The sequence below is a fragment of the Cenococcum geophilum genome, assembly GCF_001692895.1.
Source record: "Cenococcum geophilum 1.58 unplaced genomic scaffold K441scaffold_7, whole genome shotgun sequence".
Classification (NCBI taxonomy): Eukaryota; Fungi; Ascomycota; class Dothideomycetes; order Gloniales; family Gloniaceae; genus Cenococcum; species Cenococcum geophilum.
In genome coordinates, this window is record NW_027137565.1 from 3193652 (window position 1) to 3207334 (window position 13683).

General features: G+C 45.4%; 4 protein-coding genes across 4 annotated transcripts; 2 read left to right on the forward strand and 2 right to left on the reverse strand.

The window, feature by feature from the left end:
• Positions 1 to 1657: 1657 nt before the first annotated feature.
• On the forward strand, positions 1658 to 2755 carry K441DRAFT_674490 (uncharacterized protein; the record flags this gene model as incomplete). The annotated part of the gene is made up of 3 exons (XM_067650759.1): positions 1658 to 1736; positions 1844 to 1999; positions 2232 to 2755. The coding sequence occupies 3 exons, from the start codon at positions 1658 to 1660 to the stop codon at positions 2753 to 2755; spliced, it is 759 nt and encodes a 252-aa protein (XP_067507899.1).
• A 2900-nt stretch (positions 2756 to 5655) lies between these two features.
• K441DRAFT_693679 (uncharacterized protein) lies at positions 5656 to 7959 on the reverse strand. The gene is made up of 2 exons (XM_067652666.1): positions 7193 to 7959; positions 5656 to 7146 (listed from the first exon to the last, which is right to left on the reverse strand). The coding sequence occupies exons 1-2, from the start codon at positions 7707 to 7709 to the stop codon at positions 5837 to 5839; spliced, it is 1827 nt and encodes a 608-aa protein (XP_067507900.1). The 5' UTR covers positions 7710 to 7959; the 3' UTR covers positions 5656 to 5836.
• A 163-nt stretch (positions 7960 to 8122) lies between these two features.
• K441DRAFT_654554 (uncharacterized protein) lies at positions 8123 to 9598 on the forward strand. The gene is made up of 3 exons (XM_067647698.1): positions 8123 to 8419; positions 8523 to 8782; positions 8906 to 9598. Exons 1-3 carry the CDS (start codon positions 8258 to 8260, stop codon positions 9177 to 9179), a joined length of 696 nt encoding a protein of 231 aa, XP_067507901.1. The 5' UTR covers positions 8123 to 8257; the 3' UTR covers positions 9180 to 9598.
• A 576-nt stretch (positions 9599 to 10174) lies between these two features.
• Positions 10175 to 13559, reverse strand: K441DRAFT_544463 (uncharacterized protein; the record flags this gene model as incomplete). The annotated part of the gene is made up of 5 exons (XM_067642767.1): positions 10175 to 11396; positions 11456 to 12375; positions 12444 to 12856; positions 12917 to 13290; positions 13363 to 13559. 5 exons carry the CDS (start codon positions 13557 to 13559, stop codon positions 10175 to 10177), a joined length of 3126 nt encoding a protein of 1041 aa, XP_067507902.1.
• Positions 13560 to 13683: the final 124 nt, after the last annotated feature.

Genomic DNA, 13683 nt, shown 5'->3' on the forward strand with positions numbered 1-13683 from the left:
AGGGGGTGCTCGTTTTTGGGGGGAGAGGGGCTGGATTAGTCAGCGCAGAGCCTCAATTTAAGTTTTACGGCCACCCCCTATAGCCCCACTAATATAGCTCTATATTTAATAAATAAAGACCTGTTTTATAGCCCTAGAATAGAGCTATAAAATGGGCCTCTATATATAAAAATTGGATTAATATTGGTGGAAATATATAGGGTGGATTGTTTTAGTAAGAGGGTAATGTGTTGCTGCGGCTTGGCGATTTTTACTAATATTTCCAAAACGGCAGTATACCCCCTATAGCCCCACCAATATAGCTCTATATTTTATAAATAGAGGCCCATTTTATAGCTCTATTCTAGGGCTATAAAACAGGTCTTTATTTATTAAATATAGAGCTATATTAGTGGGGCTATAGGGGGTGGCCGTAAAACTTAAATTGAGGCTCTGCGCTGACTAATCTAGCCCCTCTGCCCCCAAAAACGAGCACCCCCTATAGCTCTACCAATTTGGCTTTAAATTATATAAATATAACCTTATTTTATAGCCTTAAAATAGAGTTATAAAATAAGCCCTTATTTATATATATTAGAGCTATATTGGTAGGGCTATAGGGGGTATATTATTTTGATGGTGGGGTGGATGCGCGACGTCGTCGCTCTAAGCGAGTTCCCGATATTTCCGAAATGGCAGTAATTCATTTTGCAAACGACAAATGAAAAACACAATCCCTCAATGCGCGAAAGATGCTTGTGAGCTCGGGGAGGCGAAGCAGACTGCTCATCAATTGATGTTGACGAGAAGCGCAAGCAGAGTGCAGCAATCGGAACTGGTACATAGTTCTCAAGGTTATAATCAATTAAACAATAAATTAGTATTTTCAGTGCATCCATAATTACAATAATACAGGATTAACGCTCCAAACGTGACATTGAGCCAGGAAGCTGACGCATCCGCATCGAAACTGGCCCTCTGTGCTATGAGATTTTGCGATCAACAGCAGCAACAGCTGGCCAATTGCCCTCCGCAGCCTTGCTGGCTTGCCCTCTCCTCGCTCAGTATACGCAGTATGTAGTCCAAATCTCATCCCAGGAAGGTTTGAGTTTTATTCGGTCCCTTTACGTCATTGAAGTGTTCTTATTCCCAGTGTTCAACCGGAATTAATGCTTGGGCCGGGGGGCAAACGTGGTGGACTCGGGACGGCTGGTAAAACGTTGTTGAGCTCTGCCAAAACGTAGTGGAATGATAGGAAGTTTTTCAATCTGTGCCCGAGTCAGAGTGTGATGAGCCGGAAAATACCAAAGTATTAGGGCTAAAAGGTTGGAAAAGCTGCTTTGTGCGTGGCATGAAAATTCTGTGGGATACAACAGAGTGGCTTGGGCGATTTATGCCAAGACCTCCGGATACCGTGCTCCTTTCGCCAGCTCCAGGTTCGCCAACCTAGGGCCGGTAATGATCACCGCCAGTATATCCACGGATAGCAAATTATACTATAAAATATTCCAATCGAGGAACCGTTTCAAGGAGGCGTAAGTCCAAGAATTGAGGTTGCCCTCGGCGACGTCGCAGGGTCCTTGTCGAAGACTTCGCTGACCCTGGTGTGATTCAATATTTGCAGTCGAAGCCCCCCTAGATCCATTCATATGCAGAAGGGCCTTCAAGTGTACACAAAATGTCCCAGCTCGATGTTTTGGGTGACCCGCACGGTAAATGGATACAATTCTGGCTCGGAATGATCTTGCTGGTTCAGCGTGAGTGTTTGTTAGGAGGCTGATAGCTACGTCGTCCATGATGGCACTAGATGGGGGCCTTCCTGCTTTCCAGTTAATTAGTGTTGACTTAGTGCTGATCAATGCAGCAATTACGGGCGACAACATCCATACGAACAACGCCTCAAGCTGGTCCAGAAGTGATGTTACTGAGCTTGTCGCGTTACTGCTGGCTATTCCGGCAACCGTCGTCGCTGTAATTGTTCTTGCAACTGCACTTATGAGACGTTACAGTGGTAAAATTTGTAAGTGACTAAGCGTAGAGTTAGTGGAGATGAGCTTGTGCATTCAATTTCGTGGTCCGGTTAGACAACACTGTCTTGAACGGGTCATGCCACGACTCTTCGGATTTGGAAGGAACCTGGACACGATGAGTTGACGGAAGACCTACGCAGGATAAAGCCTTGTAGGGTCGTTCAACAGTCGGAAAGCTCCAACTACTGGATAAGCGTGCAAACGTAGCTGACTACCCTATAGTACACGAGAGCTGTGACGTCGAATCAGGCGCCTTTGCTGGTATCGGCGATGCAGAGACAGTTGAATCCGGTATTGATACCGGGAGTGTACAAGTCGGAGGTGGAGCAGAAGCATTCAGAGGCCAGCACCAGGATTTGGCCAAGCAGCGGGAGGGCATCAAGTGTCCGTTCGAGCGCAGTGACCTATGCGGTTCATGCACTTTGGCTTTTGTGGACAGGGAGCTGTCCGATGGCTTTAAAAAGGGTGATGGATGTCATCGACATGGACCATCTCAGCCTGTAGCTGCTCGCTCGATCGCTTCCGGAGTCGAGAAAATGCAGTTAGAATCCTCGGATGCCATTAAAGTCAGAGAGATGAGAGACCTCGCAGCATGGTTCCAAGAGGAATATGAAAAGACGAACATTCAAATGTCACTGGAACAGGAGGAGTGGGCCGAAGAGCTGATGTGGATCCGCAACAGAGCGACTGATGCTGCTGTGTCTTTCGACGGGCCCAAAACGCCTCAAAACGAGGACAGTCACTAAGTCCATCAACTAGTCCTCGCTCCAACGTCTGGGAACATTTGCGAGCACGTGTGTGTGTTTGGAAAATAGGTATGATATCCAGAGAACGGATTGCGTGGAAAGTGTTGGGCCGCTGGACGAAGGCTGAGAGCGACGTTTGAGAAGCATCGCAACGTAGTTTTCCAAAGTTGAAGGGGAGCGAAGGATGAAGGCGCTCATGAATTGTTGCGTGGTCGTTTAGTATCGTAATGAATTATATGCCTCGCCTTAAGGAAGCGGTGCAAGAAGTGAAGCAAGAGTGATGCAAGCTGTGAAGCAAGGAGTGAAGAGGAAGATGCCTCAGGAAGGAGAAGATGAGAGGGTCACCGTGACACGGCCGCAAGTCTCTCGCCAAGAAGAACCGCGGTGGCGAGTATCAGCACTGTGTTATCGAACAGCCAATAACGAAGGGGCCGGGAGACCCCTGCTCGGCTTTCAAAAGACTCTAGCAAGAACCAATGACATTCGGCTAGGATACGGGCGCAACCCAATTAACCTCCCGTTAAGGTCAGGACAACATATTTATACTCCTCTCCTCCCGAGACCGCAAATGCTGCATTCTCATCGCAATCCATAAAATTACCAGCGGAATCTTTTCCCACGGCCGCCGTTACGAAACTTAATTGGGACGCCCACAAGGCTACCATTCGCTCTTTATATCTCAATGAAAACCGATAATTAACAGACGTCATGAGGATAATGGCGACGGAACATATGGGGGCTTTTGTTGAACCAATCAACGGAAGCGCCATACACGGGACCCAAAGGAACTTTTGGGCTCTGAATTTTTCGCAGGGTTCCTGTGGTTCGAAGCCAAAAGTCGGACTTTTGATGCCTAGAGGACCTTTGATGCCCCAGCATGCAATCTCGCATTCAGCAGAGCCTGCTTGACCTTTGCTGTCACAAGCCGCAGCTCTATTACGCCATATCAGGTGGCCCTCAGAGCCTATAGCCAATAGAAGAAAGAGGTATTTCCCTGGTGGTCCCCGTAAAACACATCTTCCGTGCACAGGCCGGGACGCATTCTCGCAAGCAGCGCGAATGATGAAACGAAGCTACGCACGATACAGAGGCTTCAAGCCTGTCATACGACTCCAACCTGACTTATCTTGAACCCAAAACTTCTTCCGAGGTTCAACCGCGCACTAAGCTATTTTGGTCTTCACCTTTGGCAGAACGTCTGATATTAAAGTATATTAGAAACTTAATTAATTTTTATAGGTTTTTTTTTTTTTTTTTTAATTATTATTTATATATATTAAATATATTCTAAACATATTATAACTAGTTATTTATAATAATTAATATATATTTAAATAATAGCTTTATTATACCTAATATTAATAACCTATTTTTATTAATTATTTTTAAGTTATTAAAAATAAGCTAATATATACTAATTTAGTACTAAATATATTTAAAACTAGTTCTATACCTATTTAGTTTATATTATATTTAAATATATTATAAACTAATTATAAATATTATTAACTTATTTATATAATTTTTTTTAAAATATTTATACTTTTTAAATTAATATAATAAATATAACTTTTATTTAAGGCCGCCACTAATTATACACCCCCTAAATGATATACGTACACCCCCCAATTGATACGCATACACCCCATACCTCATTTGGTTTGGACGCTTCCTCATTAAGTTAGAATATCACGTGCGTTTGACTTGTGCGCGCCTGCATCACGAAAATCAAAGTACGCGCCCATCCAAATTAATACCTTAACTTCACACCTAAGAGCCTATAATTGTAGAGCGTCGCCGCGGTCGGCCAATTGGCTCTATAACTAGCTCTATAATTATTAATCGCGTCAACGGATTTACTCGTAGAGAGCCCTTAGTATTTGAGTGAAATACTGGCTAGACTCCTACCGGGCGCACGCGCGAGCGCGGGCGGGGGCGCGGGTGTGGGCGCGGAGGCAGCTTACAGACATTAAACAGAGGTAGCAGCACCTAAATTAATTCGCGTAACGCCTCACATAGCACTGCGTAATCTAATTTAGACTCTGCTACTTGTACTATAACTAAAATTAAGACTTAATCGTGGTGTCGCGGTCGCACTTTTGATTTTCGCGATGCAGGCGCAAATAAGTCAAACGCACGTGATGTTCTAACTTAATGAGGAAGCGTCCAAACCATATGAGGTAGGGGGTGTACGTGTATCATTTAGGGGGTGTATGATTAGTGGCGGCCTTATTTAATACCTAAAGATTTTTAAATAATTCTTAATTATAAATATAATAAAAAGAACTTTAGATTATATATATTTAAAATTAAATTAAAATATATTAGAAACTTAATTTAATTTTATAGCTATATTTAACTTTAAAATATAATTTTAATTAAAAGGTAAGTTATATGGTAGAATAAGCGATTTAGGCTTAGTTAACTATATAACTTTATATTTTAAGTTAAGGCTACCCTATATAGGGATTGTTCATTAGCGCTTATAGTAGGCCGACCTTTTAGCGTGGTCTGGCCGACCTGTAACCACCTCTATACTAACCTAGTACTAACCTAGGCCTCAAAAACGCGTCCGAAAAGTAGGGGCTACCACCAAAGGGGGGGGGTGATATGTGGACGATATGTCGCGGACCTTGGGGGGTCGTGCGTAACCCGAGGTTATGCCAAGCCTAACCCCGACCTCCGATACCTAAGGATTCCTCAATTCCTAACCGTGAATAATCATACCGGCTCAGCGTTATCCCCATTTTCTCTGCCTTATTACAGTCTATTCCTGAAGCACATTTGTATGTGGCCTTATCCGGCTTGTCCATGCTTTCGTAAGGCATCTACTATGGTCATAAAAGGAGGTGTATAGGGAGAGGCGTATATGGCTTGTAAAGGCAAACGAAGGTGTGCGAGGATTGTTCGTGGGGCAAACCTTAGGTAATTATTGTTCTTTTGCTGTGGGAGTGGTCGCGGAGTCTACTAATCGCTTCGCATTTTAGCAGAAGCAAGGACTATGGGCTATTTAAAGAGTTGACCTTGAAATTTGGTTTACCTGACGATGAATAAAGGGGACAATAGTACTACTTCTAGTATTCAAAAATCAAAGTCCTCATACACGACATTGCGATTATTAAACCACTTTAGGAGAGCCTCTCGTAATCCTTTTCCCGCACACAAATACCAAGTCTTGGCTTCCAAAACATTCAAATCTTCCTTCAGCATCCTTCTAATCTTGTACTTCGTTCCCAGGCGTCCTAAGCCTTCCAATACATTCTCAGTAATATGCTCAGGGTCGCAGCCTGTGACAAATATTGTTGCTGAAGATTCTAATCCGGAATGATTTTTTAGCGTGTCAACAACCAATTCCAGATCGTCAGCTCGAATTGTCCAGAGCAAGTGTAAGCGTTCCAGACGTAGGTTCGGTAGTTGTCCGAGGAGCGGAGTAATACCGACGCCACCGGCAATATAAGGAATGGTGACTTCGGAGCCATTATCTTGCTGGATGATGAAATCACCTCCTACACCTCGTAGGGGCACCTCGAGACCGGACCGCTCACTCTGCTGAAAGAGAAAAGATGTGACTGGCCCTACTCTCCTGATGGTTATTTCAAACTCATCATGTGATAGAGATGTCGGCGACGATGAGATTGTAAAGGTCCGAATAAAATCATCATTTAGACTTCGCGGGTCTTCGTCGCGCATATGACCGTATCCAATGTCAAGTTTCCAAGAAAAATCCATCGCTACCCATTGTCCAGCCTTATACGGAAGTGGGTTAGTCACTCTGAACCGAAACCGGCATATTGAAGGGGTAATCTGGGTTTTCTGAATTAGTCTTGCTGTGTTTGGCAGAGTTTGGCTCAAAGCTGCTCCAAGACTACCTTCCTCCGCAAGGAGACGAATATTTGGATTGTATGGGGAAGGCTCGCCTGCAATTCCTCGGAAAGGCAGCCCTTTTTGCACATAGCGTGCCTCCGCCAATTTAATTTTAAGAGCCAAGTTAGAATGAGGTAAAATTGCAGCGGCTTCGAGTCCAATAAGAATCTTCACAGTTCCTGTGACATAGAGCACGTCGCCAGTTTCGAAGTCTGGAAATACAAGCCCTGCCACTGGATTTGTTTGTAGATTACCTAATGTTTGGTATAGACGATTACCGCTATACTCTGGATATACTAGTTCGGAACCAGCTTCATCGTTTGAAAAGACTCTCACGAAGCCCTGGGGGCCGCCTCGGTGATTTGTGTCCATATCGTACTCAGAGTTACAGCTGGATATAAAGAACATATCTGCCTTTTCCAAGAGCTTCAAAGCCTCCGGGGAGAGTTTTGGTGACTTGGATAAGAGTATGGATGATATCGCGGCAGGACGAATGTCTTTTTTATTAAGATATTTAGGGCAGTTGCCTCCTTTCTGTCAACATTTGCCTTAATTGCCATGGACTGCTCTTACCTAGACTTTGCTCAATCCTAACAACGAGCTGCACCTGGCCCTGAGCAGATGTATCTGATTCTTGGTGCATCTCTTCTTTATCTTCATCTTCTGAAATCTGTGATAGAGCCGCTGCAATCATCCGCCCGTAAATTTTGACCCTTTTCCTAGTCATTAGGTCGATGGCCAGCCCGCTCACCATCTTTCCGAGCCCTTCTCCCTTTACAACTTCGCCATCGTCTCGGCCTTCTATCAGACTTTGGACCACAGGGTCATACTTCCTATCGACCAATGTTCGGATGCCAATAATAGAAGACCCTAAGGGTTGAGAAAATCCGGATTCTCCACCCCATATGGTTGTCCAGGGTTGCCCTTGGTCATCGACCGTTCCGATGGCTAGGAGAGGCGCTCTTTGTAGCATGAAACTTGCTTGAGGTGTCAACATGGAAGAGGTCGGATTGTCATGTTCTGGCACGCTCATTAGTTGATGCATCTTTTCTTCCCCCGAGGACCATGGTAGAGCGATTGAAAAGGCCATGATAATAATGATAAACAGTGGTTTTTCCAATACTTGTGGTGTCTCCTTAAACCTATATCGTTGAAGTGCAATGCGTATCCGTGTATTCTAGGACGTCGAAGCTATAAAATACAGGTGGTGATGCGTCGAGGACTAAATATCGCGATTTTTGTAATCAACCCAATAATTGGGAGTTGCTGAGTGAGCACCAGAGAACTTGGCATTGACATGGTTCTATCGCCAGTGTCAGATCTACTACTAGAGACGGGAGGATTAATAGCCGTAGGATAGCGTGCGAATAACTGCCAGCCTGCCGCTCCTGTTACGGTCTTAAGAAGGTGCAGCCTATTACGGTCGCGAAACTCCGCGTTTGTATTAAAAGGCGTTTCAAAACGACCCCAAAAAGGGTGCCAAGTTCAGCTGAATGGGATGCAGCGGTCGCAACATCCCCTGACACCCACGATAAAATTCAACATCGTCGCTCATTACACCCAGCTACTGATATCCATTTCCATTAAGTAGTCTACCTATATCCTGCGTACATTAGACCCTGATACATCGCCGACATCATGGCGCGAGATAAGGTCAAGCCAACTCATTACCCCTTCGTACCATTCCATCTTCTCCGTAGTGCACAGCTGGTCTCTGCCCTCATCGTCGCATCGATAATGTTGTACTTCCTCTGGCACCTCACGCATGATCACTATCATCTGCCTTGGACATTCATTCTTGTAAGTATCGATCATATCTGGGAGCCTCGGATGGGCAATGTGTCTGAGACATGAGGTATTAGCCAGCGAAGAGCAGATATCACTGACTGATTCCTCGTAACAGTTACTTGCTGTATCTCTCCTAACTATTCTATCTCTGTCGACAACTATTGTGCTCCACTGCTGCTGTGGACTTAATCCCCGCCTGAACGTTTGCCTCAACGGATGCCTCCTTGTACTCTGGTCTGTCGGCTTTGCGCTGTTGAGCTGGTGGAGCAGTGGTACGTTGTCGCATGTGTGTAATAAGTCAAATTGGGAGGATGAGACTGGCATCATGGTTTGCAGGATTTACAAGGCTTTATTTGCCTTCACCCTGCTTGGATTGTATGTTCACTCTACCCCTTTAAGTTCAGTCTATTTTATGCCTTCATATCTATTCCCTCGGCTATGCAGCAGGACATACAATGCATATAGAACTCTTACTAATTGACCACTCGCAAAAAACAGCGTCTCCACTTTTGCAGCTGCGCTCCTAGACGTATTCGTTTTCCGTCGTGCTACCACCCGCGGAAAATACAACCAAATGCAAAACATTGATGAAAAAACGGCTTTTGATGCCCCCAACTCTGTTCCTGGCCTTGATCCATTACCGTATGAGACGCAAAAACCTTTTAGCTCTCAGCCAGCACATACATTAGGGGCGACGGGATATACAGTCCCAGAAGAACAGTTCAACTACGATACGGGATATCAAGGCACTCATGAAACAAGAGGGTTGTAGGCTGAAGAGGCAACAACCTGAATATTTAGATGATTTACTAGGGAGTCTTTAGCTCGGTTAAGAAGCTTTGATGATAGCCTCAGATGTTGTGAATGTTGATTGTATTGGGTAGCCCTGCATTGAATACTACTTAAGGGTCTGGAGTATCGCGTATATACTTGGTTCGATTTGCTATGGGTCATAAGGCTTGCTAACTCAAAATCCTTCTCAATTCGGGGGCTAGCTGGTTTTTTGGGGGTTGTAAACTACTAATATGTAGTATTGCGTTGTCCCATGTATCCAGAAATTTCCCAGCATAAGATAGCGCTAGCTTTGAGCCGCAAGTACATCAACTCAACACTATGGATAGGGAACTGGTTGTCGATTGGCCTGAAAACTTTTCTCCCCATCCCTGGTCAACCGTGGCCGATCCCCATATTCGAGGTAATCCATTTGAAGCATATTGATATCGCGGGTCTCATTCTCTTCGACATGGATCATGGGTGTATGGGCGAACAAAATTGCTTCGCTGACCTTCAGCTGATTTATCCCTGCCTAAATATCCTCTCCATGATTTGAGATTCCTGATGTGTTGTTGCAATGCCGAATAACCGGACCGTTGAAGTCGTGGATTAAGCGCATGGAGCATAAGTTGAGTGTTGGTGATGTGATAGACGCTGCAAACGAACGGTATATTCCAGACCATGCGTGAAGTTCTCGACCGAAGTGCCGTTGGTCATGTACTAAAAGTATGCATCTACCAGCAGGGTCAATGATTGAGCCTGCTAGATCCACAACAGTAAGGGTTTCAGGCCCGTTTCCAAACGAATACACCTTGGACATGCCCTTGTAGAGAGGATAATGCAGTGTTCAGTGGATACATGGACGGTAGTCTTCCGTTACCGAAAATATTAGGATGAAACCGGCTGTGTCATAAGCTTTGACGACATATCATTCGAAACTAAACTATGACAAATATCATTAAACCGCCAATGTAATTGACAGATGTAACGTCTTCATCCACGGCCATCAAAGGTTTTATCCAGCTTTGCCAGTGCAGCCGCCTTCTCAGCATCAAATTTGGCGCCATGGACTCTTGTTGGGAGTTCTCTCATCACCTGCTGAACAAGAACTTCCAGGTCTCTCGGATCCTTGGGTTTGACGGCATGTTGCTTTGATAATGCTGTCCCGGCCCCTGTAGCAGACTTTACAACCTCTTTTCTCCTAAGCAGTACCTGCCCCTTAGAGTCCATATATGTCTCGTATCCATGTTGATCGAGCACCTCGTTGGGTACCGCGCCCTTAGGTTCTAGCTCCCGAATGACATCCTGGTTCTCGCGGTTACCTTCCATCAGGAATCGCAAGCACATGATAGCATGTTCGCGAATGTATGGATTGTGCTCGTCATAAGCACAGCAGTTCAGGATGGCTTCGATGCCACCAAGTGGCCGCACCTGATCTTGTACTTTGCGAGATTTCCACACCAAGGATGAGAGAACAAGTACAGCAAGCTTCTTTAAATTGCGCCACTCGAAATCAGAAGGTTCATCTTGGGATTCGTCGATAAAAGGTCTCGGTTCTGGCATAAATGTCTCCGGAGGCATTGAATTTATTGCATTTGAACCTTCCGGCCTTACAATGTCGTATGGCCGCTCGACGGCAACAGGAAGAGTGTCGGTGGAAGGTTGGTTTGTTTTGTCTGTATCGTGTGTGCTTGGACTGCCCTCGGGATTGGTATTCCGAGTATCATTAAGATTGGGCGCAGGAGTTAGCGGAGCAGCTGGTATTTGACCCTTCGGTATGGCGGCGTCCAGCTCCTTTAAGAGAGTAACCAGTTCACTGGTGATTTCCCAATCGGCCATCATCTTCTTCCATACATCATGTTCCGTCAAGATGGCAAAGAATTCGAGGTATTGATAAACACCTTCGTACATCCTTTCCATGTCCCAGAGATTAAGTGGGAAGTCCTCTGGATGTGCATGGCCGGCTCGAATTTGGCCTTGTAAGAATATTAAGGCGCATGTTTGAGGGATTATATGACGTCTGAACTCAGTCAATAAGAAATTGACCATATGAACGTCCACGCGCATAGGATAATTTTCTGTGCTATCTTTCCCTAACTCTTTGATTACGTCTTTGGAGAAGTTTTGCAAAATTTGTGAGGACTGCCGTGCGCGGAAGATGTTGGTAAGAAGTTTCATAATGACTGCCTGAGCAGGTGAGATAATGTCCTTGGATCTGCAAAGCGGTTAGTAAATGGCAACCTGGAGTCACTTGCTTGGGTTGGGTTGCATTACTCCCTAAATGCGTGATAAGAGAATGGCATTAGGCCGTTAGTAAGAATGGCTTCCATAATCTTAACCATGAACTTGAAGTACAGCTCCTCTTCCCGAAGATCCCAAGCAGCGACGAATATGAGGAGCTCTCGTAACAGGTTCCTTCCGTTGTCTTGTGCTAGAAGTAGGTGACATCGTACAGTATGCATATTCCTAATGGCAATAACCTCATCAGGAGTAGAACCATAACCGACAGACCCTTCTCCGGGTGGGACGATGCCGGACATAATGATCATTGGGAGAACTTCAATTTCAGTTGGACCTAGAATCAGTGGAACATCGGTGAGCAAGCCGCGGCCATCGTCTCCTGGAACAACGTAGTCGTTGTCTTCACTGTCTTCGCCTTCACTCCCATCTTCAGGCCCTTCATCAGCTGTATTGACTGCTGTAGGAGATGCTGGTGATATAACGGGTGACGATGGCGAGGCGACATGGCTAACTTGGGCAACAGATGGTCTTTCCGAATATGTCTCAAGACGTTTCATGAGGTCATCTTTTCCTTGCTGAAGTATTTCGGCACCATATGAAGCAGGGTACGTCATTCGAAAATCTGCTTCGCCGGCAGGCGGGGCATCCGGTATCTCCGCAGTTATCGGAATGTAAGGGTGAACCTCTTTGAGAGGCGACAAGGAAAGCCCTTTATTCTTCTCCTCTAAAGCGCTTTGGGACTTGCTCTCGGCCTCTGCAGCGGCTTTAGAGGAAGCAATGACGGACTTGCGCATCCGATCTACCTCGATCTGAAGTTGGTTAATGCTTCGCGCAAGAGCTTGGACATTCTCCTCATTCTTCGCATGCTGGTCGACAACAGTTCTATACGCGCTAGAGGCGGTCAATTCATCGCGATACTTGGCGATGATATCAGCGTATAATATGTTCCATTTCTAAAACTGTTAGAATCTGTATTTCCCCCCAAATTGGTATGTATTCAATCTCCGGAACTACAACTTACATTTTTTTCTTCTTCTGCCATAGATTGCCACCGTTTCTTGCATTCAGCTGCAATTTCAGTTGCCCCGCCTTTCTCGCCTTTCTCGACAAGATCACGTTTTACTTCTATTCCCATTTTACTGATATATAGAAGGAACGGAGATGAAACTGGTTGCTGGGCTGGCTTGGGCGGTATATCTGGCCAGGCAGGATCATTCTTATCCTGCTGCCCCGACGACTTTGTTAGAGGAATTCCCGAGTCTTCGTTAAGTCGGGGCCAAAATTCAGGTCTGCTGGTCAGGTCGCTAGGATTGTGGGGGAGAACGCTGTCAGTTGAGCTATCAAAAAGTTCAACCCAAAGCATCAATTTTCGCCGTTCGTTCCGCGCCACAAGATTGTTCAAGAATTGAAGACAAGTGATCAAGAGCTTCTTGACTATACAGTCGATCGTGTTCAGTAAAGCACACATCAATTGTGGAGACAAAATAAACCTACAAGAATTTATCACTGCCTGCCATTTGTCCTCATCTGCTGTCCCAGCTTCCCCATCATAACCACGAGCGGTAACCTTAACACAAACGCTTATAAGCTTGAACACTTCTTGATCAAATTGTGACTTAGCAGCAAGGTTTTGTGTCTTGTCTCCTGTTGTGAGCACGTTTCGAGCTATTGAACCCATTTTATTCAGCCGCTCAAGATCCTTGAGGAGGCTTGAGGAATGTGATGCAATTAGCGGGCCAGAGAGGCCTTCGTATTCTGGTGTAGCAGGTTCGGGGACTGCAAAGCATCGCCTTTCGAGCGAAGGAACGGCAGCTTCGAGGAGCTCACCAAGCTCTTTCCAGACCAGAGAATCTGTACCTATCTCTTCTCTGCCTATATTTAGAAACCGTCTATATAGAGACTAACCAGTAATATTTAGCTCTAAGATAGAAGCTACTTACCGAACCTCTGGGTTCTTCCTCGTTTCTTCAAGTGTATTCTTGCATACTGTCACCTCCAGCATATGCATCGTATCATCCCGAATATATCCAGGGGACTTGAAATGAACAGTCCATGGTGCAAGAGCCAGTCGGAGGCGGGCTGCAAATGGTTTCGCCTTGCTTTGCTGATCCGTTGGTGGTTCTGGCACTGCCGGCATGCCGGCGTCTTACGCTCTGCAGGGCAACCGGTCAATATTTCGTAGTTTAGGGATCGACAGCAACTGTAGGCGTTAAGAAATACAGGGATAGGAGAGAGTGGGAGGTGAAGACTTCGGAGTTTCA

Bases quoted from the DNA above. Each gene is read 5' to 3' on its own strand.
- K441DRAFT_693679 (XM_067652666.1), bottom strand. From the start codon at position 7,709: ATGGCCTTTTCAATCGCTCTACCATGGTCCTCGGGGGAAGAAAAGATG. The intron at 7,147-7,192 runs GTAAGAGCAGTC...GACAGAAAGGAG, and splicing joins TAGGATTGAGCAAAGTCTAG to GCAACTGCCCTAAATATCTT.
- K441DRAFT_654554 (XM_067647698.1), top strand. From the start codon at position 8,258: ATGGCGCGAGATAAGGTCAAGCCAACTCATTACCCCTTCGTACCATTC. The intron at 8,420-8,522 runs GTAAGTATCGAT...TCCTCGTAACAG, and splicing joins TGCCTTGGACATTCATTCTT to TTACTTGCTGTATCTCTCCT. The intron at 8,783-8,905 runs GTATGTTCACTC...CGCAAAAAACAG, and splicing joins GCCTTCACCCTGCTTGGATT to CGTCTCCACTTTTGCAGCTG.